A 20,990-nucleotide genomic window follows, 5' to 3' on the forward strand; every position below is an offset into this window, starting at 1 on the left:
CTAATTTATATGAACAACATTAACTATCACCTCAATGCTTTTGAATGACTGCTATTTATGCAATTTGGTCTTTTTTTACCACAGCCCTGTGGGCTGAATGCACGGTGCGTCGTGGTTTTAAGAACAAATTTTATTTTCTGTGCATTTTACTCCTTTTTAATTTTCCATTTTTAATATTTAACTGCGATAGTTATATAAATTATTTATAAAACAAGTAAATTTCCATCGTAACACCCAAATCGCCGACATGTGCCTTAATCTTTCCTTCTCACGACCAAATATCATATTTGCGTTTGCTTTCTTGAACAATATTTCAATAATTCATCCAAAAAGTCATGATTTTTCGGATGTATTGTGCTACTAGAGAATAGTTCAACATACCTTTCAGGTGCCAAAGGCCTTTTTCATTTTTCTTAGAACCGAGCGACCGTTGAACATGGTACTCGGCCGGTTAACTCACTCGATGCAATTTATTCCTTCAGCCAGTCCAGTAACAGTGGTGTAAAGTAGGTGATTATACAGTCGGCTCCAGCACGCCGCATACCCACAAGCACTTCCCATAGCACCGTCTTTAAATCGAATGCACCAATCTTGCCGGCATTAAGTAGCATTGAATATTCACCCGATACCTGCAACGATATGGAACGAAATCAATTTGCTGGTTCACGTAGTGATGCTTGCACACAGCGTACATTACCTGATAGATAAAGAGGGGCAGCTCCGGATACTCATCCTTAACCTGTTTCACAATGTCCAGATAGGCCATACCGGGTTTTACCATCAGCATATCGGCTCCCTCTTCGACATCTCGTTTCTAGTGGACGAAGAAGGACATAAGCATTAATTTCGCTCGAGCAGCTGCCACGTGTTCGCATTGAAACCAAACGTGTGCTCCACTTACCGCTGCCCGCTTGGCAATACCCTTGGATCCCGGTGGCAACTGATAGCACTTTCGATCTCCGAAGGCCGGTGCCGATTTCGCCGCATCACGAAATGGTCCGTAAAAGCCGGACGCAAACTTGACCGAGTACGACAGAACCGAGCATCGGTTTTCGAGATTGTGCTCCCGCAGTATTCCCTTGATGGCGTGAATGCGATTGTCCATCATATCGGAGGGGGCCACAATGTGCGCACCGGCTTTCGCGTACGCGAGCGCAATCTGCGCGATACGCCTGATGCTGGGCTCGTTGTCGATAACGCCATCCACCGTCAGCACCCCGCAGTGCCCGTGATCAGTGTACGGGCAAAGGCACACGTCGCAGGCAATCAGCAGCTCGGGAAACGCTTGTCGCAAGAGCGGCAAAGCACGAACCACTGGATTCGTGGCACAATCAGCACCTGATCCGGTTGCATCCTATAGGGGATGTGGCAATAAAGAACAAAAAAAAATCAATGAGCAACAAATTCCGTTTGATAAGATGTTCTCCAAGCGGTCTCTCACCTTCGGCATCTCATCGATCACGCCGAATAGCAGAATAGATGCAAGCCCTTTGGCAACAAGTGGTTTAAGATGGGCCAACAGTTGATTAATGCCATACCGGGCAACGCCTGGCATGCTGGGAATGTCTTGAACAGCCTCATCTGCCTCCCTGGAAATAGTTCGTTCAGATAAATTACCGGATCTCCCGTAAACGGTCGTACTTACACCAAAAATACTGGATACATCAGATTGTGCGTATCGATAGCCACATCCTGGCACTGGAGCTTGCGCAAGGTCGGATGGAAGATGCTGCTGTGCAGTTTAATCAGCGACATGATGATGGCGAGAGGACCGCTTACTCTTGCTTCCAGCAGCCGTACCGTGAGTTGTAGGAATGATTTGCAAGTTCCGGCAAGCGAGACCAGCGGTGGATTGTGTAATTCGTTGGATCGCCGTTTCGGAAGGCAAGAAGAACGTCAAGAAGAAGAATCTCGACTGCCGAGCACGATCGGTTATTTAGCTAAAACTGCAACTGCATTGCGATTGTCCTTAGTGTTTCACTGTTTTCTGGCAAAAGGATACTTCCACGGAGAGTTTCTACATCGTTCCGTATTAAAAAACACACTTTTCGTCCTTAATTCGAGGAATTGAGAGCTCCTGGACTACGACCCTGTGTAATTCACCACGAAGCCGGTTTTTCACCACACAACTAAAAACAGCTGATTTTTGTGCGTGCGTTCGTCGCTTGTTTCTCTAATTTTCGTGTTTAAGTGCATTTCTACGACTAATTATGGGTGCACAAGTGAATGCGGCAGAGTTGCTGCAACAGGCCCTTAGCTCAAACATCATTCCCAATCAGGAGTTTTTATTGCAAGGCTCTATCCTCGACTCGGCCGCCGAAAATCTACTGCACCGGTAAGCGTAACCTCAACGGCGTCCACGGCCGGCAAACCTCATCCTCTTTGCTTCACCCTTTACAGATTACGGGGCCTGTGTGATAATGTGGATGCCAGTCCGGAAACGTTCAGCGACATCGAGATGTGCTTTAGCCTCAAGCTACCGAGCGAAAAGGTATGACGGCGGACGCCTAATGAGTTTATTGTGGAACGTTTTATTTAAAATCCTTTGTCCATACGTTCCTACAGGCCCCGGTCATGACCGTCAGGGTGCGGCGAGCACAGGATGTGGAGGCACCGCTACAGCTACGCTACATCGGTCAACCGGAACTGGGCGATCGGACACGGCCGACGCTCGTGCGAAGTAGCCTCGATATCGCCTGCACCCCGCACGTGATCGATTTCCTTACCGAGATGGGCTTCCGGCTGGACTTTGAGTACTCCACCAAGGGTTACATGTTCCGGAAGGGTCGCATGAAGATTACGGTGTCGAAGATTCTGAAAAACATGACCGAACCCATCTCCCAAAGCTACCTCGTCGAGCTGTCCGTGCTGGCACCGAAAGGGCAGGATGCGATCGCCGAAGATATGCGCATCTTCGCAGAGCAGCTGAAACCGCTCGTGCAGCTCGAGAAGATCGACTACAAACGGTTCGCCCAGATGCCGTGAGCATTTCTCTTTTTAGGGTTTTTATTGAAACAATACGTATATATATATATCTCTCATCGCATAAAAATTTTTCACCAATAAAAGACGCATATTTTTTGTTCTTCTTCATAAAACTAACAAAACCGGTCGGTCAAACAAACAAAATATCACAAACGGAACAATTGCGTATTGCGGACAAAGGACGCCTATATAAAAAAACGCGTGGTACGGATAGCACTCAATGTTTAGAATATTGTCAATGGGGGGTCGTACGTTTGGGAGCGCAGCAAATTGTCGCGCTTCTTGGCACAACTCGGCACGCGGCAAAACCAAACACAAACCGAAAATGCGGGTTTGGCGATTGATTGGACGTCTCTCCCTAGAATCACAGTTTTCACTTCACTTTGGCGGTGGCGATTCCGCCAGGTATGGGTACTATCGTCTTTCTGTTCGGCGGGGTTCGGTGGATGGTTTGTTTGTGCGTTATCCTAAGCAGCTGGAAGAGAAAGATTCCTTCTAGTGGCAAACCGTCATCGCCGGAACACTGGAACCGGAGGCCGTTGCCGGGGAAACGTGTGCTGTCGAATCGTCGTGCAGCATGGTACGGTGATCGAGGCTTGTAGATGCGGAGGGATTAACAGATTCTGAAATGAAGCAGCAGCATTTGCAGCAGGGTGCACACAGAGACGACGCGACGGTTAACGATGTGGCCGCCATGTGGACGATGAAGACAGATGAAGGGTGCATTGGTTGGATGGAGATAGTGGTAACACATAATGCTGCTTAGCGTTTAGTGGAGCGTTTGATAGTTAGTTCGAGATGTACGCTACAGGATGTATGGGATGGGATGAAGTGGAGTGTAAAGAAATAATAGAAAGAAAGAGAACAAAACAAACATAATTATAAACAACAGAGCGAAACCAAGGGAGCGGTAAGGAGGTAGCGAGAACACGGTACTAGAACCGATTGTCACATACAGAGGAAGGACAGGGGGCAGAGTGGCTCATGGCGCAGCTTTCGGCTACATTCACAATGGCACCCAGTGATGATCCCGTCGATCGACGAACAATACAGAGTGGGAGATAGAGAGAGATAGAGAGAAAGAGAATGAAAGATAGAGTTCGTGAGGAAGGAAATGTTATCAATGAGCGAAAGGATGAAGAACGCGATCCGTGAGGAACGCACAGTGAACCTGTTGGATGGATGATCTTGCGAACGATCGATCTTGCCCATTATTTACCTTGCTGAAGGCAGCGCGAGGTACAGATCACTTTGTTCTGGTGCGCCTGGAAGTTCTCCATGTTCACCTTCATCGACAGATGGCCGAACAGGAAGTACCCGAGCCCCATTCCGCCCACGACGGCCACAAACAGGTACCCATTGTACAGCATGACCGTCAGCATGAGCGCATAACCGAGCACGCTATGGCAGAGGAAGACGATCGCCTCGGAGAGCAGCAGCACGATCTTCTTCGACATTGGACCACCGCCCGCCATCCGGGATGGTCCGGCGTGGCTACTGCCGGCCCCTTCCAGCGAGAGCAAGGTGGCACTTTCGCTCGGTGGACACGAAGCCGCCCGTACCCGTTCTCGCGCCGTTCGCGCCCGTACCTTGGCCCCATGGATCTACAAAACAAAAAGGGCATAGAAAACGAATTTGAAATGTCCGGTCACTGATTGCATTTATCTACGAATGATAAGACTATCGGTCGGTCAACGACCTAGCCGTCTTAGCCTGGGGTCTTACCTTAAACGCTTCGTACGCCACGGAGAGGAGGGTGAGCGTTAGGCAGAGTGCCACCATGGCACCCGTACCATTAACCGTCAATCCACTGAAGAACACATCGCCCACGTTCGAGCCCCACCAAAAGGTCATGTGCATCATCGTGCGTTTGCGGCCTTTGCTGTCTCGTTTGCTAGCCGCGGACAACCCGACCTACCTGCCAAGAAAAAGTATGAAGAATGATTGTTAATAGGAGACAACCTTATGAAAGCGAAACAGTGGCACACGATAACGGAAGCTGGAGAAGAGGAGTGGAGTGTGAGGCGCACAGACAATATAGTTTCATGTGCTGGAGGCAGGCGCGTAATCGAGATAAGAGTGGATGCGTTACCGCGTACACCACACTCGTGTTATCGGCCACCACGGAACTGCCGTGCACTCTATTTGTTCAGATGGAACAGTGCCACACACTTATTACTGTTGCTGTTGGTTTCGAACGGACTTGCGGGGTCTAGTAAACTACGGAGACTGGAAAACAGGTTGCGGAACGAGCGACCTCCGCTCCCCCCACCAACCATCGATTTATGTAATAAGCAACAACGCTGCACCGTTCGACTGGTCACAGCTGGAGCGTTTTTTTTTTTTTGGTGTGGTGTGGTATCCAAAATGAGTTTCTACTCACACCTGGTTGTCCTTGGATCCGTCGACGGAATTCCGGTGGTGGGGGAGAACGTGTGACGCCACTTGTGGCAACGAAAGTGAAAGACAATCGCGCCGAATCGTCTCAGAATCTGCAACAATTGACCGCCACCGTTGACACCAACGTCGTCCGAACGCCCACACCAGCGAAAATAAGCAGCATCCGCTACGCTAATCAGGCTTTTGTTCTCCTCTCATTGATGAACGACTCGAGAAGACCACACAATTTCAACTCTTTTTTTGCGTTTCTTCCGCTGTTCCGACCCTCTTTTGCAAAGGGAACGACGGCGGGAGTTGCAAAAGACTTGTATTTGTTCTTATCAGCTTTTTCTTTAAAGCAAAACACACGAAAAGAGTTCAAAAATTGTTAAAAACTTTCAATTTTTTGTGCAACGACGTGCTAACCAAAACAACGGTACAGTGCTAGGCGGTCCATTTTGCGCTTAAAATTTAAATTCTTAACTGAAAATTTTGCTCTTTTAGAGGAAAATGCGCTTATTCTATCGGTCACTACTGTAGCGGATGCTCTTCTCGCTCTTGCGCTTATGAGGTGCGTCAGAAAGAGCGAGATAGACCACTCTCTACAGTGATGATCGATAAACTAAACGCGTTTTGGTTAAAAAAAAAGCATAAGTTAAAAATTTATAAAATGGACTTTTTTACTGAGAGTTTATTGAGTTAGGCGTATAAGGCGTATACGGGGATTTTACTTTTATTACCTTTATATTTATCAAGAAGTTCACGCAACGTGCTAAAGGTTTGAACATTGCCACTTTTTCAGCGATTTCAACACAGTGGCCACACTGCGCTTATTCTATCGGTCATAACTGTAAACAGTACGAGCGAGATGGGTGTTGCGTGTTTTTTTTCGCTCACTCTTTCTCGAGCTTTTCGAGCAAAATTTCAACTGAAACATTTCAAATATTTCTCTTCTTCAGCGCCCTCTAGCTGGAGAAACGTGCCAAATGCGCCAAAATGTATACATTATGGAGCAAATCTTTTACCTTTCGCCTTCAGAGGAAAGTGTTGAAATCGCTGTTAGGAAAATCTAGCTTTTTTCTCGTTCACTCTTTTTGCGAGGGCGAAAGAGGGACACTTTTTTTGGAGCTTCGTCGTGGGACTTGTCGAGGGTGTTAGGTCGAACTCTTTTTTCTCCCTCACTCTTTCGCGCGAGAACGAGATCTTCGGCCAAAGTAGCCCCAGCCGAAACGGAACCTCACAACCCCTCGTTACAAACTTCCCCAAAACGTGGTGAGGGCTAAGGCGTTTTTAAAATTTCCACGTTTTCCGAGACCGTTACTGAACGGATCGACTTGAAATTTTTAACTATTAGTCTTTATACTTATTGCCAGGCATTTTTGCAAAAATTGTTGATACTTTTTCTAAAAAAAAATATCTAAAACTCGTTTTTTGAGGCAACATCGAAAAAAGCATCACTTTCTCAACTTCAAAAATCTGCCAAAAATCGAAAAATGGGAAATTCAACAAAATCTCGACGGGGCTACCTGCATTATTATTTTTTTAGGCTCATCATCAAGAATGATCATCAAACAAGACATTACAATGAAAAAAGCTGCCTACGATCGGATCAAGATGAGTTTCGAAGAGAATGCTTACTCTTCGATAACCGATTGCGATCGTCATTCGGTAAGAGTGTGATAATCGCAGACCCTATCACTATCGAAGTGATCTCGTATCGCATCACGCAACATTGAGCAGATGGTCCTTTAGACGGAGGTCACGAAAATACACAACATAGGAGTTTATTGGCGTTTATGGTTGTGATAATCAAAATAACACAAAACTGTTCCTTGAGCAACCGGTATTCAAACAATTTTTCGTTTATTTTCAACAACATTCACGTGGTACACTCTCACGGCATATTTCGGCTATCTGGTATCTGGTGTGTCCCGGTGTTTGATGTGAGCATTATTTAGAAAAAACGGAAACACGTTTCGGGTACGAATAAGTACGCGCATGTTTTCCCCGCGTTTGGATTGGATCGTCAATTACGAGAAACCACACATTCGTACCCGATGACGCGACATTCGAAATAAACTTAAAATAAACAAATTTCGCTTAAAAATACCGTTCCGCAAGTATTAATAAACAAGAGCCCAAGTATCGGTTGACATAAAAAGCAGAAACCAGCAAAAGAGAAAAGTGAGCCAATCAAGCTATTTTAACACGCGGCACTGTCAACTCAATCGGGCTACTCTGACCAGCAAACCGCTAAACAGGACCGCACAGTTCATGAGCTTTTTTGGCCCGATTTTTTGTTTTTCGAATGCGCCTTAGTGCGCCCCAATCAAAGCGACAGATTGTTGCCCGCCCCCCGGCCGCTCCATCAGATGCATCTTCCTATGGTTCATAATCGCCGAATTATCAGCAATTCTGATGACAAACTTGTCAGTTGCGACATATTGCAAAACCGATGCTTCGGTCACCACTGGTTGACATCTTATCGTTTCACGATTTCCGAAGGTCTCGGGGGGCGTAGTAGATTATTTATGCGGGTTTTTTTTTCTGTTGGTTCCACTTCCGTCTTCTCCATTCCTCACCACCGGATGGCTAGTATTACGATTTAGGTTTTGAACATCAAAAAGGACATCACTTCGGCATCAAACTCTCCCTATGGAACCTCACCCGCAGGAGATAATGCGGCAGACATGCTGGATCCATGATGAGCCACGTGTTATCGCGTTGTAGGCCCGCTCGAGGTGCCTCACGAGATGTCATCACACATCGACTCGCCGCTCCTCCGCGTTCCTTCCTTTTGCCGTCGTGAGTGCTACTGTTCCGGCTTCCGAAGCAGCCGAACCGCTACTGCCTCCTGATCAACCTGATCCCGCCTGACCTCGGGATGGGGCGTAATCAACGGAGCAAAACATTTGCATGGCGGTTGCCTGCCGAGGCGAAATCAACAACTGGCGAACGGCGAACGGCGGATGGCGTACCGAGACCGGCCGGCCTCGAGCGCACGGCTGACCGGCGCTCAGCATTGCGATCCTTTCGCGTAGCGTAGATTAAAAATAGGCTTGATCGGCCTATTGACCAGTTCAGGATAAGCCGTGTTATGGCTTCAACTAGCGCTACATCCGGTAACATCCGGTGTGCGTGTGTGTGAGAGTGTGCTAAGTGGTGTTTCGAAGTGGCCAACACGCGGCCGACATTGTTGATAACACCTTCCAATCGCGGATTAAATGCAGCTTATTACAAGGCATTTCCGTTTGACGATCTGTAGCGCCATTTACCGCCTATTGTTTTAAGTATTTCATAACGTCTTGTATGAAAATTCACATGCCATAGATTCAGCAAAATGTTTAAATATTTTAACTCATTTATTCCAATGTTATGAATATGATTTCCTCCGTGCCACTTTTCAATAGATAGGTTAACTTTCTTAGTATCACTTTGATTTTTTAAATATCCAATTTGGTAGGTTTTGGCAACAGACTCTGAGCCTTGTAAACGAGACTGAAAATGGTATATTTTTTCCTTTTTGGTCAGACAAGACAATCGCAATAGGGCCCATAGTAAAGAGATTGTTCATTAAAGCCGCCGGGTCAAATAAATGTTGATAAATCGTTCATAAAACTTTCTGGAAAATGTCGAAGACGAAATGTTACCCCACGCAATGTATGTACCATCTGCATCGTTCATTCTAAATACTTATTGTTTAGTTTCTAAAAAAAAACATTTGCCTGCACAGTGTTTATCTTTTTATTGTATTAACAGTATTGAAGAAAGACTTTCTTAATGAATCGCTTCAAAAGATAGGGAGTTCTACCGACACCGGATTCTGAGTACTATCTGAAAGATGAGAGAAAGTAGTAACTAACGACCGATAACACTTTCATCAAGATGGTCATATTTGTATTTGTTTTAGTTTGGCCAAGAATGTTGCAAAAAAAGTCCAGAATTATTGCCGCAAATACTTTAATCAAATCAAATCAAAAGCGGGAACTGATGTTGAAAAAAATATTAAAAAGGGGCATGTATATTTCACATCTCTTCCAACAACCAACTTTCCTTGACTTACGCATGCGATGATGGTGCGTCAAAATTCCGCGCTGGCCGCGCACTTCATAACTGCAATGGAAACGTTCAATAATGCTTCTATCAGTAGAATATAATCCTTTTTTTTTACTTGAAAGACGCATCAAACGGTCACATGTTCGAACGTTGCACTTCGTCAACCGCAATGATGTGTTTATTAATTTCAGACCGTACCATTTCCTAGAACGTTTTGTATGTTTAAGAAAATCCTCTATCGAGATGTTTCAGAATGTGGCATTACTTAAAAACTTTTAAATTTACTTTTGAAGAAAGCAAAACATAGTTAGCATTGATTTCAAAATTCAAATTAGCAAATAGGTAAAAAGCAGTACCTATAAGCAGTACCTAACCCAGGAAGTAGTACTATAGCAAAGCCAGTGTCTTGGAAATAAAAGAAATAAACATCGTAAAAAAAAGGATTACTCACAACACGTGACTCGTATGCCCTTACCACTAAATACATTGACTGTCTTATTGTTATCAAAAACTGTCCGTAATCATATTCGTAAGTCGCAAAAGCTCTCACGAGTAGCTAACTATACGCCATTGCGCCGCCGACTAGGCAGGTCGTTATCGAAGGCATCTCCTTATCAAAACCCCATCGGGAATGTGCTACAACCGCGTCGTGGGAGACTTACTGAAGCGATTGACGGGGGGAGGTTTGGTCCATCGATCCATTATATCCACCGCCTCGATCGCCTAATTGCTGACAAGCCGTGGGACTCGAAAGTCCACTCTATAGGAGGGCGATGGCTACAGGAGTCTTTCGCTCCGGATGCTCCGGATCCATCATCCTCGAAGGCTCGAAGCAAATCCTTCAACTCGGCACGACAGGCGTTCACTAGCGGGTAGTAGTGTGAGGTCAATCGATCTTGATCTTGAAGTTCGGTTCCTTATTTTTTGCCAAGTGTCGATTAATTTAAGCAAAAGCTGATCGAGACTTCCGGAATTGTTTATCTACAGTTGATTTTCAGCTAGCTTATGCCGCGCTGAGGCAAGAATCTTGTAGTGCGTATACCCTTGGACGTACGGACATGGCGGACATTCTTGGGGTCTAGCTATCGTCCAAAGCACGGACTTACCAATGCGTGGATGGCATGTTCGGTCACACCATACCAGCACCACCACCACCCTGGAGTTGTTAATTAAATTATACCCTTTTGCGTGCGGATTTTGTGCTAAACGGGTCCGAGGGTACACCCGGAGGCGGCCTTTCTCAAACGGCCGTCAATGAGAAAGCAAAATCGTTCCGTTCCGGCCACTGCGTAACGGAGGGGGAAGCGAACCAGAGGTCGTGGCCAGCAAGAGTCTTCGATCTAACTATAGATTTGCTCCCATTCTTCGACGATAAAACCATCATTTCACCAATCAAATCATCTGATTCTAGCGGTTCCATCGAATGACCTCACTCAAGGTATACGTGACCAACCGATGACATTGGAATGGCCCGTCCCAGTCCAGAGGGCATACCAATGACGCAACCCAAAAACTGAAAAGGGTTTCACACAGACATCCCATAGAAAATGGCAGAAAAAGAGGGAGAAAAACATGGAAACACACATTCCGCCATACCACACGTATACCTGTCGGAAGTGACCCGTTAATCTGCGCCAGGACACACGGGGAACCTGGTGTCTCGGTTCGGTCATCGTAATTGGTTCACAGTGCCGGTAATGCGATACGCGAAGTGCCCACGTTACATTCCCTCTTCCTCACGCCCCCCGGTTCCTCTCGCAAAGAGGGTTAACGGCGTGAAACATGAGATTTGGCCAACCGCCGTCATGCCGTCCAGCGCCAAAATGCAGGCAGCCAGCTGGCCGCTCTCGCTTCCACCACTAACCCGTTAATTTGTCGGTTCAAGGACAATTCGAGGGCATGGGCTATGGAGTGTGCTGACGTGTGGTGTGGTTGGAGTTGCGTGTCCGTGTGTCCCCGTGATTCAATTAGTGGTGTACTTAGTGAAAGTTTTATCGATCTTCTCAGCCGGCCGGCAGGTGGGCCAGGTGCCCGTCGGCAGGTTCCCCGATCCCCGAGAATCTCCCTTCGATATAGATTCTTACGCGTTGATCGAAGTAGTCGTCAAGCGTTGCCCAGAGAGCCAGAGAACTTTGAACACCTTTGAGGATCACAATCAGGATGGATAGCTTTATCACAGCGGAACCGAACCGAAGCGAGAGAAAGACATTACCGCGAGGATCACAACCCAGTGACTGATAGTGAAAGTCAAGTCAGGAGGGCGAGCGAGTCAAGTGATTCGGCGGATCGCGATTGCCCCTTTCTGGATCGTGGTTGGCGTTGCTTCAATAAACTCATAAAACCGGCAATTTCGGACGAACCTGCGAACGTTACCGGCTGAATGGCCACGCACCGCCGAAGCGCCGAGCCCGGGGGGGCAGAGAAATGCATTGGTGGTGGAATGAATTTTTCGGTCTTTTGGTTTTACAATTTCTCTGGCGTCTCTTTTGTCCAGGCGATTCACTTTCGCATAGTAGTGTATTGCTCGGATACGATACCAAAACCTGACATCCGACTTCACGCGGTCTGCGGTCACGGTACGGTTAACCTCATACAATATGGATGGCTGGAGGAAATGCCTTCCATCGGTCTTCCATCTTTCTCTTATCTCGCTATCTCGCGGGCTAGTAAAGCGTGCGCGAATTTGTTGCAATAATTGATCAGCTCCATCAGCTCGCTGGTTGATGATGCGTTACATGGGATCGCGTAGAAAACAATTTGTGCGTTGGTTCGGTTCGGTTCGGTTTAAGAATTATCGATCGTATGAGATGAGATTTGAAATCGAAAAGGAGGTTCGGTGACAAAAACTTGCTGTTAAAATTATTGTACCGGTGCTCTTATTCCAATGATAAAAAACGAAAATGTCGTCCGATTCGTCAGCTAGTTCGGTATAGTTCACGGTACTTACTTTACTCATACAAGCAGAAGATGTGTGAACGATCTTCTTGATCACATCGAGTCGACATGATGACTCTGAGGTTTTCGCGTATGTAATGCACAGCTTCTGCCAACATGCAGCATGTAAAATTGGCTGCGATCTATACAACGGTAGTCAACATTTCTCGCTCTGAACTCACAAAACTGCAATTGTCTCCACCGGGGATGAATATTTAAAAGTCGCCAATTAGTACGATAAAATGTTCGATTATAACTGTGTTGAATTTCCAACACGAATAAATAAATGTTGTTGATGCGAAATATGTTTATCTTTAATTACCAGTATGATTTCGACTGAAGTTTAATTAAAGTGACCAACAAATTAACTTTTTCTATAGATTGGGAACCAGTTACGAATAGTATTAACGGATTTTCATTTTATAATTGACAATGGGCTCTAGGATGCATAAGGTGATGATCAGCACCAATGTTGCTAAGAATTAATCGCATGTCTTATAAGATGGATCTTTCTTTTTCGAACCTGATTATCTATTAAACTGTGCAGGAGTGAAATGATCAAATTACGTGGATCTCATCAATCATTGATCGTTAAGTATGAAGCAACTTCAAATCTAGCACCTCATACGGATATGTTCACCACATATCATCATCTGTTTTTGAGTAAGAATTGCGACTTTAAATCTTTAACATTGCTAAAATTCTAAGCACAATACCATCAATTATTTAGGCCTTTTTGTACGCTCTTGCGCTAAGCCGTCGGCTATTTAGGCACTCAAGCGCGAAAAAGTAATGATTTACTCGCATTATCTAGAAAAATAGTATAGTTTAAACACATTTCCGTACGGCTTGGGTATTGCTCTGATGACTGATTTGTAGGAAGGAACAATTGTACCAGAAATCTATGCAAAGCTGCAAACATGCTGGGAATTTATTATTGTAAGCGATGGAGGTGCTGTGTAATAATAAAACAAGAGAAACACATAGGAATGGATACCCTTTTTTTGTCTACTGTATATTTCATCTTGTAACAGCAAATTCTTCAAGAAACAATAAAAAGCTTATATTTTCGGGATACTAACACAACCGATGTGTTCTTTAGGTTATGCCTTATCAAAACAATACCGGTTCACATCAATATCAGTGGCAGCAGTACAGCATTGCGGTTTTCTTTAGTTAAACGGACCTAAAGTGGAACAAGAGTAAGTAAAGTAACAAGAGGAAAATGTCTGCCCTGAAGTGGACTACAATCCAAAATTTGACGAATTAAAAAAACAATATTCAGTAACTGCGTGAGGAAAACATAAACCATGGCGTTGCATAAACCTGTATACTTACACTCCAGGGAAGTAAACACATTTCTTTCATTTTACGTCTATCAATTTAATGAAAAAGGACTCGCTTTTGTTATCATTTCAGTACTATTCTTATGTTTTATTCTCAATTCATCCAACTCATCCTTCCTTGCAGCAACAAACGATTTTTGTTACACTGGTCTAATCTTTCTGAAACAGAAAATTGGCCCGCACACACACACTCGTTACTAATCCTAAACTATACAGTATCGTCGTATTGGCACTTGATTTACTTTGTTATGTTATTTGTTAATTGTTTGTTGTATGATTTGTGTTTCGCGTTCTGAGGAAAACAGCAGCAAAGAGGCACTCTACTCCCTTCCGTCGTGTTTTGCCTTTTCCTCTTCCAGAACCATTCCTAGCCTGTGTATTAGGGGGTTTCGTATGTACAATATCGTTGTGGATCGTTGCTTTTGATATAAGTATTTGCTGTGTTTCTTAAACTCGATCAATGATGCCTTCCCCCCTTCCTTCCGTGCTGTCAAACGAATGGCAGCACCAGCGGCTCCTACTATCTATAGTTGTCTCTCGCGCTCTAGTTTAAGCTTACTGATTACGACTAAGAATATGTATGTATGTATGTATGTATGCGTGTATATATATATATATCATCTAGCAAAGTAACACTATTCAACACGTTTGATTTGTTTTCATTTAGGCACTGTAGTTCACAATAATTAAGGGTTCCTCTTACAATTTGTTATTGCTTATTGATATACGTTTCCTGTAATTTCAGTTACCGCGCAAAACGCACCTACTTCCACCTTCCATAAGCTCTCTTTTCTTCCACCATCCTCCTCCGGGAGAGCATGATGATATCCTCTCGTTAAGCTTAAGCCTAAAACCTCACTGCTAGCTAATGTTGTCCTTGCCTCTTTCCCGTGCTATTTCTTATCGCTTTTTTCATCATTTTTCCTGTGGCCACACACACCGGTGCCAACTGTTTGCCTTGCGTGAAGGGTGGTCCTATCCTGAACTTGAGAGACACAATAATTGGCGCATTCCGCCAAGGCATCGGAAAGTGCATGTGACCCCCCACCAACAAAAAAAAAAGATACTTCGAAAGACGACACAACCAAATTCACCGTTACGCGGTAAAGAATGGTCCCCCCTGCGATGCGCAATCAACGCGCAGCATATCGCACACTTTTTCTATGCTGCTGACACAAACGGTTTTTGATCGTCGAAGCGATCGTCATCGAGCGGCGACCACACAACACCCCTTCCCATATGCTTGGCCTCTACGTTTGTTGCCATTGACATCGTGTGCTTATTATGATGAGTTTCCCCCGTCGTTCAAGAACCTCAACACCACCTATGGGTGTGAAGGAGGAGGAAGCGAAGGAGGTAGAGCAGGTTGATATGGCGGCTACAATTACAACAGGGTACAAAAATATGCGCCCGGTGTACAGCAGAGCCGGCCACGGCAGAGCAGTATGCATTATTATTGACTTATTTTTTTTGCGTTCTTACTCTGGTAGTGCTGTGGTGATCGCGAGTTGTTTTTAACTTGACAAAACGAAGTCACACACTACTACCGGCCACACTACCCACTTCTTCTTTCCCTTTCCTTATTTCCTCGTTGTCATCATCGCGGCGGTGTGGTCGCCGCCGCTCGTGAACTAATAATAGAACGTTCTCCTCAATAATGATGAGGTGGCAGCTTTTAAAAGCGCAACTTAAAAAAAAAGGGGGGAAACATAAAACCACTCGCACTTGAGGAGGTGGTGCGCACATACTGCGCCGCAGGTGATCAGAACCTCAGACAATGTGGCCCCGCTGTGGTTATGATTATGCGACAAAAAAGGGGGCCACACACCAACATATCAATGATCCTGCCGCCGTGTTCCCTCTCTATCGGTACCTCTCCAGGGTTCATTCGAGTACACTTTCCACAGCAAGGATGCGCGAAGGATTAGGGGCTGCGCTTCTCCCAGTTCTTGGCCGCGAGCAATGGGAATTTCCCGCTCACGAAAAAAAAGGTGCGAAAGAGGCCCTCACTCAAAACGCCACCCGAAATATGTGGTGTGTATGTCTCATTAAATATGCTGCCGTAAAAGGTGGCAAAAGGTTTGGCTCAACACCTACCCAGTGTCCCTCCTCCCAGTGAAGCCAATCAGTTGCCTTGAATACCTGACCTGCAATAGAAACATAGCAGCAGCAGCAGAGACACCGGTGGTGCTGATGCAGAGGGCTTTGGCGCTCCCAATAACATATCCCCTGAGATGATCTCCTCCTAGCTCCTGATGATGATACGCGCTTCTCTTCTCTCACTTCCATCTCCTCCTTATGGCACCCAAACCGGTGCATTGCGCGCACCTGCGTAAAGTGGGGATTCCCGGTGCTTAAGAAGATGCGTTTCATTGCTACTACCTGACGCGACGCACGGGAGGATATATCTCGAGACGGGGAGAGGGAGAGAGAGAGAGAAATCCTAGGGTCTAATAATGTGTGAAAGCAGCACACATTCAACCTCCCCGGGTATGGCTTTTGATCGAGGGACAAGCTGAAGTACACACCACAAGTCCTGCTCGTGTGTTGTTCTCGGCGGCTTCTATCCTATATCCTTCTCCCAGGAGGAGAACTCTTCTTCGTTCTATTCCATCCTCTCGATCCCTCACTGTCTGTCGCTCTCTTTCTCTCTCTCCTTCTCTGTTGTTACGCGGATTATTTGACCAAAAAAACATATTTGAAATATATCACAATCCAGTTAAACTATAACAAACTACACACTAAAAAAAAATGGCCTCCGAAGACAATGATGATCGCGATCGTGCACACACGTGTGTGTGTGTGCTTGTGGCTAAACTAACTTACTGAGAATCTAACCAACGACTAGCGATGGAGGAGGTGGTGGTTGCGGTGCTCCCCGGGAAACTCCACCCGTCGGATGATGACGGTGCTGATGATGATGGTGATGATGGTGGCGATGGTGGTGGTGGTGGTGATCGTCAGTTTCCGGCTTCTGTTGCAGCCACTTCTCCACGTACTTGCGACTGATGTTGTACTTGTTGGCCACGGCACGGTAATCCCCACGGCAGGCCACATCGTGATAGAAGCTCTCGATGGCTTGCTGCTTCAGAACGTCTTCATCCTCGCGGTGCTGCTGCTTACCAGCAGTATCACCACCATCATCGTCACCTCTTCTGCTGCCATTAGCTGTCACGCTGTTGCCGCTGCTGCTGATGATGCTGCTGCTGCTGCTGCTGCTGCTCGAGGTGATGATGGTATCCTCTTCCGGTCCACTGTACACGGAGGAGATCGAGGTGGAGCTATCGTAGCCCGACACCGGCGAGGCCTGCGGTGAGGTCCACCCGCGAATACGCTCTCCATCACCAACGTCGGTAGTAGTGAGCGCTACCACCGTTGCTGATGCTGCCGTTGGTGGTGCTCCACCGGTGAGCGATGACGGCACCGACGGATAGAGCGGATGCTCGTAGTAAACCGGTGATGACGTGGCGTTACTGTTGCTCCAGATGATTGGATACGCATGAAGCGTGGAGGAGTGCTGATGATGGCGCTCCTCGCTGATGGCAGGCGATTCACGCGTCGAGTCTTTATCGTCATCAACGACCAGCGCCGAGTCACGGCGTTGCCGGCGACGGTTCTGCTGCTCCTGCTCCTGCTGCTGCTCGTCCCCATTCCGTCCTTCAACCTCATCATCCAACAGGTATGGTTTGAAGAGCTTGATCGATTTGGGTGGCCGGCTTGTTTCACTGGCATCGGCCAATCCACCGTTGCTGGCGGTATTGCTGTTGCTGCTGCTGCTGGTCTGCAGCATGGCGGAGTAGGATCGTTTCAGATCAGCCCGGTTCCGACAGGAGAGATCCCAAGCTTCCTCTTCCTCTTCCATTTCGCGATCGTTGCACCCGGGATGCAGTCTGTCTGTTGCTGCTGCTGCTGCCGCTGCCGCGGCCACTTTCGCCTCATGTTCATCATCTTCCTCGACAACACTGATCTCCTCCTCGTGATCGGAACCAACTGTGACCGTCTGTTCACCACCGTCGTGTGATGAGATGGCTGGCGATGGTTGTCGCACTGCTGTTGCAGGTGACGACGGAGCTGATGCCAATTGATGCGCATGATGATCATGTGTCGACGGACGGGACAAGTCGATCGGATGGTCGGTGCGTTGTATGACGGCGGCCGCTGCAACCGCCGCACGGAAGTGGCTATAGTACTGGTTGTAGTAGGCGGCGGCCGCACCATGCTCACTAGTGCTACCAGCACCAGCGCCGTTGGCTGTTGCTGTTGCTGTTGCTGCTGCTGCTAGCAACGGAACGGGCGAGAAGATCAACGATGGCGACGACGCACCAACACCAGATGGCAGCACGGGCGACTCGTCGTCATGTGAACGCAACGATGGCAGCAGACTGGTTGACGACGGTGAACGCACCACCGCGAGCGAAGCTGGTGACAAAGCGGACACCGCGGATGATACCGACGACGAGGACGAGGAAACGCCACCAACGGAGGAAGCGACCGAGAGGGGCGAACACGACGAAACAGGTATTGCTGCTGCTGCTGCTGAGCTGGTCGGCCGTGCCTGGTTTGTGTGGGTTTGGACGGGCGACGCCAACGACGACGACGACGACACGCTACATGAAGCGCCAACGCCGGCGGCACCATTACCGCCGCGAGACGCGACGCGGTGTCTGGCCGCGCTGCTGCTGCTGCTGCTGTCCACGGCCAGTCCAGCACCGGACGATGGTGGTGGTGGCGGTAACGGTGGCTGATGGAACGCCAACTGGTGCTGCTGCTGCTGTTGCTGTGGCAGTATGTGGTGATGGTGTTGCTGCTGCTGCTGCTGCTGATGCTGGTGATGATGATAGCTCGCTGCTGGCAACCCGGCCATCGTTAAACCCTGATGGTGGTGCGGTGGCGCCTGCAGATGATGCTGATAGTGCATCGCCGCAATGGGATGATGCGGATGATGATGATGCGAGAGCGCCATCGGGTGCAGCAGCGGATGATGATGCGGGTGCGGATGGTGAGGGAGGTGGTGGTGGTGGTGGTGGTGCGACAGCGCCACATGTGGGTGGTGGTGATGATGATTAAGAAGATTTATTTTCATCGATGCACCACCACCGGCAGCCGTCGCCGCTGCAACCGGAGAGCAGGGTGACGACGCAACGGACGAGGAAGCAGATGATGAGGCGCTTCCTCCGGAGGTGGCGGTGGTGTGGCCACTGCTGCTGTTGCTACCGCCGGCTGCCGAACCGACGGCACTGCCACCGTTGGCCACAACGGAACGCAGGTTCGATTCCACCTGCAGCCACTTCTGTATCTGCCGTCGGTGAATGCCGTACTTGCGGGCCGTCGCTCGCTGGTTACCCTTGCAATCGCCATCGTTCCGGTACGAGTCGAGTACCTGTAGCTTGAACTGGGGCGTAAAAATCCGCCGGGAGCCCATCTTGGCATTGTGGTGGTTGTTGTTACTATTTCCTCCTGCCGACGAGGACGACGGTGACGGGGCCGGTGGGGGTCCTGCCGATCGCATCGTCGATGTGGCGCTCGGATGTGAGGACGATACTTTGCCAGCCACGGCTGCGGCTGCGGCCGCTGCTGCTGCTGCTGCTGCTGCTGCTTCACTCTTCATTCCCATCATCATTCCCATGACAAGACCTCCAACACCGTGGGCCATGACTTTGTTGTTGTTGCTGTCGTTACTGCTACTGCTGCACTTGGATGCTGACACCAGTTCGTGATTCCTGCACATTCAAGCGCAAACTCACACGAAAGTTACACGCACGAAATTAGTGGCCAGAACTCCCTTTCCTTTTCTTAATCCCACACCAAACACGATCACGGAGTTTTATAAACGCAAACAGAATACAGTATAATCAGTAGAAGGCACTTCTTTTCTCTCTCTCTCTCTCTGTGGTTACTCTGTTATTATTGGCGGCTAGTTTTGCACGGTACACATACGCACACGTAGAGATACTATTGCAATTGAAGGCACAATCGTTTCACTTATTTTATTGTTGTGTTATTAGTTCTAAAATTCTGGCACATCATAGAATAGTGATGAGGATGATGTGAGTGCGGTGGTCGCACGGTGCGCGCTCGTACCGCTGAACATCATCACTTCTCGCCCGTCAAATCTCCGTTTTCCCGACGGCAGCGCAACTGTCTGCTCAACACACTCCACTACCAGAGCACGCGGTGTCCGGCTTAAGGGTTTGTTGCATGGAGACGCACCACACACCGGGGGGATCTTGCAGTAGACAACACAGAAAAACTCCAAAAAAAAAAACCACACACCGGAAACAAATAATGGCGAAAAACTGGCACGGAGGACACACAGAACAACAGGTTTGAGGCACAGAAAAACACACACGCGACACACGGCGGATGCGTTACGTAGAGAGTTGTTGTAATAAATACGAAAAGCGCTGGTGAGTTGCTGCTGAGGGTACGAAAAATCGTGCGGCTTCTACGATTGACTGATGGCGACGAAATGCCGACGCCTCGAAGAACAGTCGACAGAAAACGCACTGAATCCGGAGCCAAAGTGCGCTGCTCGGCGTGCGTGCGTGCGTACCCCGACGACGACGACCGCTTTCAATGGATTCTCGGAATGGACTGAAGGAATGAGAAAGAAGATGGTTGCCTCGAACCGCTCTCTCGGCAGCCGTTGCGACGGTGGCGGCGGCGGCGACGGCGTAGCGTAGGTTTTGAAGGCGCGCGCGCGCCCGCCAGTACCAGCAGCGGACACCAGCAAGTCTAGCAGAGCGTCAACGGGCCGTGAGTCCTCTCTCTCTTCGGTTTGAATTCTCTCTCCCACATCGCCGCCTCTACTCTCTCGCACGAGCGCACTGTTGCCATATCGTGTGTTGGTGGCCGGACTGCCGCTGCCGCTCCCGCTGCCGTCACTGCGCCGCGCATGACATTCCTGCTCCTGGTTCCTGCTCTTGCTGCTGATCGCGCGCGCGCGCCCGGTGCGAAGATGATTTATTTTTGCGCAAAAATGTCCACTAAAAATAATCGTGCAAACGCAAGCGAGCGAGCGAGCGCGCATACGTGTGTATGTGTGTTTGAGTATGTGGATACTTTTGCCAAAAACGAAGCAATCGGGTAACCCCGCGCCACCTGTTTTACCTGTTACTCTACGTCCGTCGGATCCGCCTGATGACGATGACGCCGCGATGATCATCACGGCGACGGCGACGACGACGACGACGACGACGTGGCAACGTTGCAAATGCCGCTACCCACTACACGCCAGCAGCGCGGACACGAAAGAGATAATGGCCGCTACCACACACTGCAGCAGCATAC

General features: G+C 48.0%; 5 protein-coding genes across 9 annotated transcripts in view; 2 read left to right on the forward strand and 3 right to left on the reverse strand.

Annotated features, from left to right (window-relative positions):
* The window catches only part of LOC125954270 (protein TIS11), a 449,377-nt gene that overhangs the window by 147,242 nt on the left and 281,145 nt on the right, over nucleotides 1–20,990 (forward strand). The window lies entirely within an intron of this gene.
* Nucleotides 126–2,056, reverse strand: LOC125954318 (delta-aminolevulinic acid dehydratase). Its single transcript, XM_049684511.1, has 5 exons — nucleotides 1,646–2,056; nucleotides 1,442–1,589; nucleotides 902–1,354; nucleotides 698–814; nucleotides 126–629 (listed from the first exon to the last, which is right to left on the reverse strand). The coding sequence occupies exons 1-5, from the start codon at nucleotides 1,753–1,755 to the stop codon at nucleotides 471–473; spliced, it is 987 nt and encodes a 328-aa protein (XP_049540468.1). The 5' UTR covers nucleotides 1,756–2,056; the 3' UTR covers nucleotides 126–470.
* LOC125954343 (mediator of RNA polymerase II transcription subunit 18) lies at nucleotides 2,139–3,102 on the forward strand. Its single transcript, XM_049684544.1, has 3 exons — nucleotides 2,139–2,335; nucleotides 2,401–2,491; nucleotides 2,566–3,102. The coding sequence occupies exons 1-3, from the start codon at nucleotides 2,211–2,213 to the stop codon at nucleotides 2,983–2,985; spliced, it is 636 nt and encodes a 211-aa protein (XP_049540501.1). The 5' UTR covers nucleotides 2,139–2,210; the 3' UTR covers nucleotides 2,986–3,102.
* LOC125954341 (uncharacterized) lies at nucleotides 2,995–5,799 on the reverse strand. 4 transcript variants are annotated; one of them, XM_049684542.1, is made up of 5 exons: nucleotides 5,369–5,799; nucleotides 4,711–4,903; nucleotides 4,205–4,589; nucleotides 3,942–3,985; nucleotides 3,485–3,790 (listed from the first exon to the last, which is right to left on the reverse strand). In XM_049684542.1, exons 2-5 carry the CDS (start codon nucleotides 4,846–4,848, stop codon nucleotides 3,755–3,757), a joined length of 603 nt encoding a protein of 200 aa, XP_049540499.1. In that variant the 5' UTR covers nucleotides 4,849–4,903; nucleotides 5,369–5,799; the 3' UTR covers nucleotides 3,485–3,754. The 4 variants fall into 4 exon arrangements, with proteins under 4 accessions (XP_049540497.1, XP_049540498.1, XP_049540499.1 ...); XM_049684540.1 differs by lacking the exon at nucleotides 3,942–3,985 and having other exon boundaries at nucleotides 2,995–3,608; nucleotides 5,369–5,795; XM_049684541.1 differs by lacking the exons at nucleotides 3,942–3,985; nucleotides 5,369–5,799 and adding an exon at nucleotides 5,078–5,200 and having other exon boundaries at nucleotides 2,995–3,608.
* Nucleotides 15,293–20,265, reverse strand: LOC125954253 (midnolin homolog). Its single transcript, XM_049684401.1, has one exon. The coding sequence runs from the start codon at nucleotides 19,426–19,428 to the stop codon at nucleotides 16,534–16,536; it is 2,895 nt and encodes a 964-aa protein (XP_049540358.1). The 5' UTR covers nucleotides 19,429–20,265; the 3' UTR covers nucleotides 15,293–16,533.

This window comes from Anopheles darlingi, chromosome 3 (assembly GCF_943734745.1).
Source record: "Anopheles darlingi chromosome 3, idAnoDarlMG_H_01, whole genome shotgun sequence".
Lineage (NCBI taxonomy): Eukaryota > Metazoa > Arthropoda > Insecta > Diptera > Culicidae > Anopheles > Anopheles darlingi.

What these genes read in the sequence shown, in the direction of transcription:
- LOC125954318 (XM_049684511.1), bottom strand. Translation starts at nt 1,755, where the DNA reads ATGTCGCTGATTAAACTGCACAGCAGCATCTTCCATCCGACCTTGCGC. An exon ending in ATGTATCCAGTATTTTTGGT is followed by an intron (nt 1,590 to 1,645) that starts GTAAGTACGACC and finishes AACTATTTCCAG; the next exon opens with GGAGGCAGATGAGGCTGTTC. An exon ending in GTATTGCCAAGCGGGCAGCG is followed by an intron (nt 815 to 901) that starts GTAAGTGGAGCA and finishes TTCGTCCACTAG; the next exon opens with AAACGAGATGTCGAAGAGGG.
- LOC125954343 (XM_049684544.1), top strand. Translation starts at nt 2,211, where the DNA reads ATGGGTGCACAAGTGAATGCGGCAGAGTTGCTGCAACAGGCCCTTAGC. An exon ending in GCCGAAAATCTACTGCACCG is followed by an intron (nt 2,336 to 2,400) that starts GTAAGCGTAACC and finishes CACCCTTTACAG; the next exon opens with ATTACGGGGCCTGTGTGATA. An exon ending in TCAAGCTACCGAGCGAAAAG is followed by an intron (nt 2,492 to 2,565) that starts GTATGACGGCGG and finishes ACGTTCCTACAG; the next exon opens with GCCCCGGTCATGACCGTCAG.
- LOC125954341 (XM_049684540.1), bottom strand. Translation starts at nt 4,848, where the DNA reads ATGATGCACATGACCTTTTGGTGGGGCTCGAACGTGGGCGATGTGTTC. An exon ending in TGGCGTACGAAGCGTTTAAG is followed by an intron (nt 4,590 to 4,710) that starts GTAAGACCCCAG and finishes TTTGTTTTGTAG; the next exon opens with ATCCATGGGGCCAAGGTACG. An exon ending in CTCGCGCTGCCTTCAGCAAG is followed by an intron (nt 3,609 to 4,204) that starts GTAAATAATGGG and finishes GCTTCATTTCAG; the next exon opens with AATCTGTTAATCCCTCCGCA.
- LOC125954253 (XM_049684401.1), bottom strand. Translation starts at nt 19,428, where the DNA reads ATGTGCAGGAATCACGAACTGGTGTCAGCATCCAAGTGCAGCAGTAGC.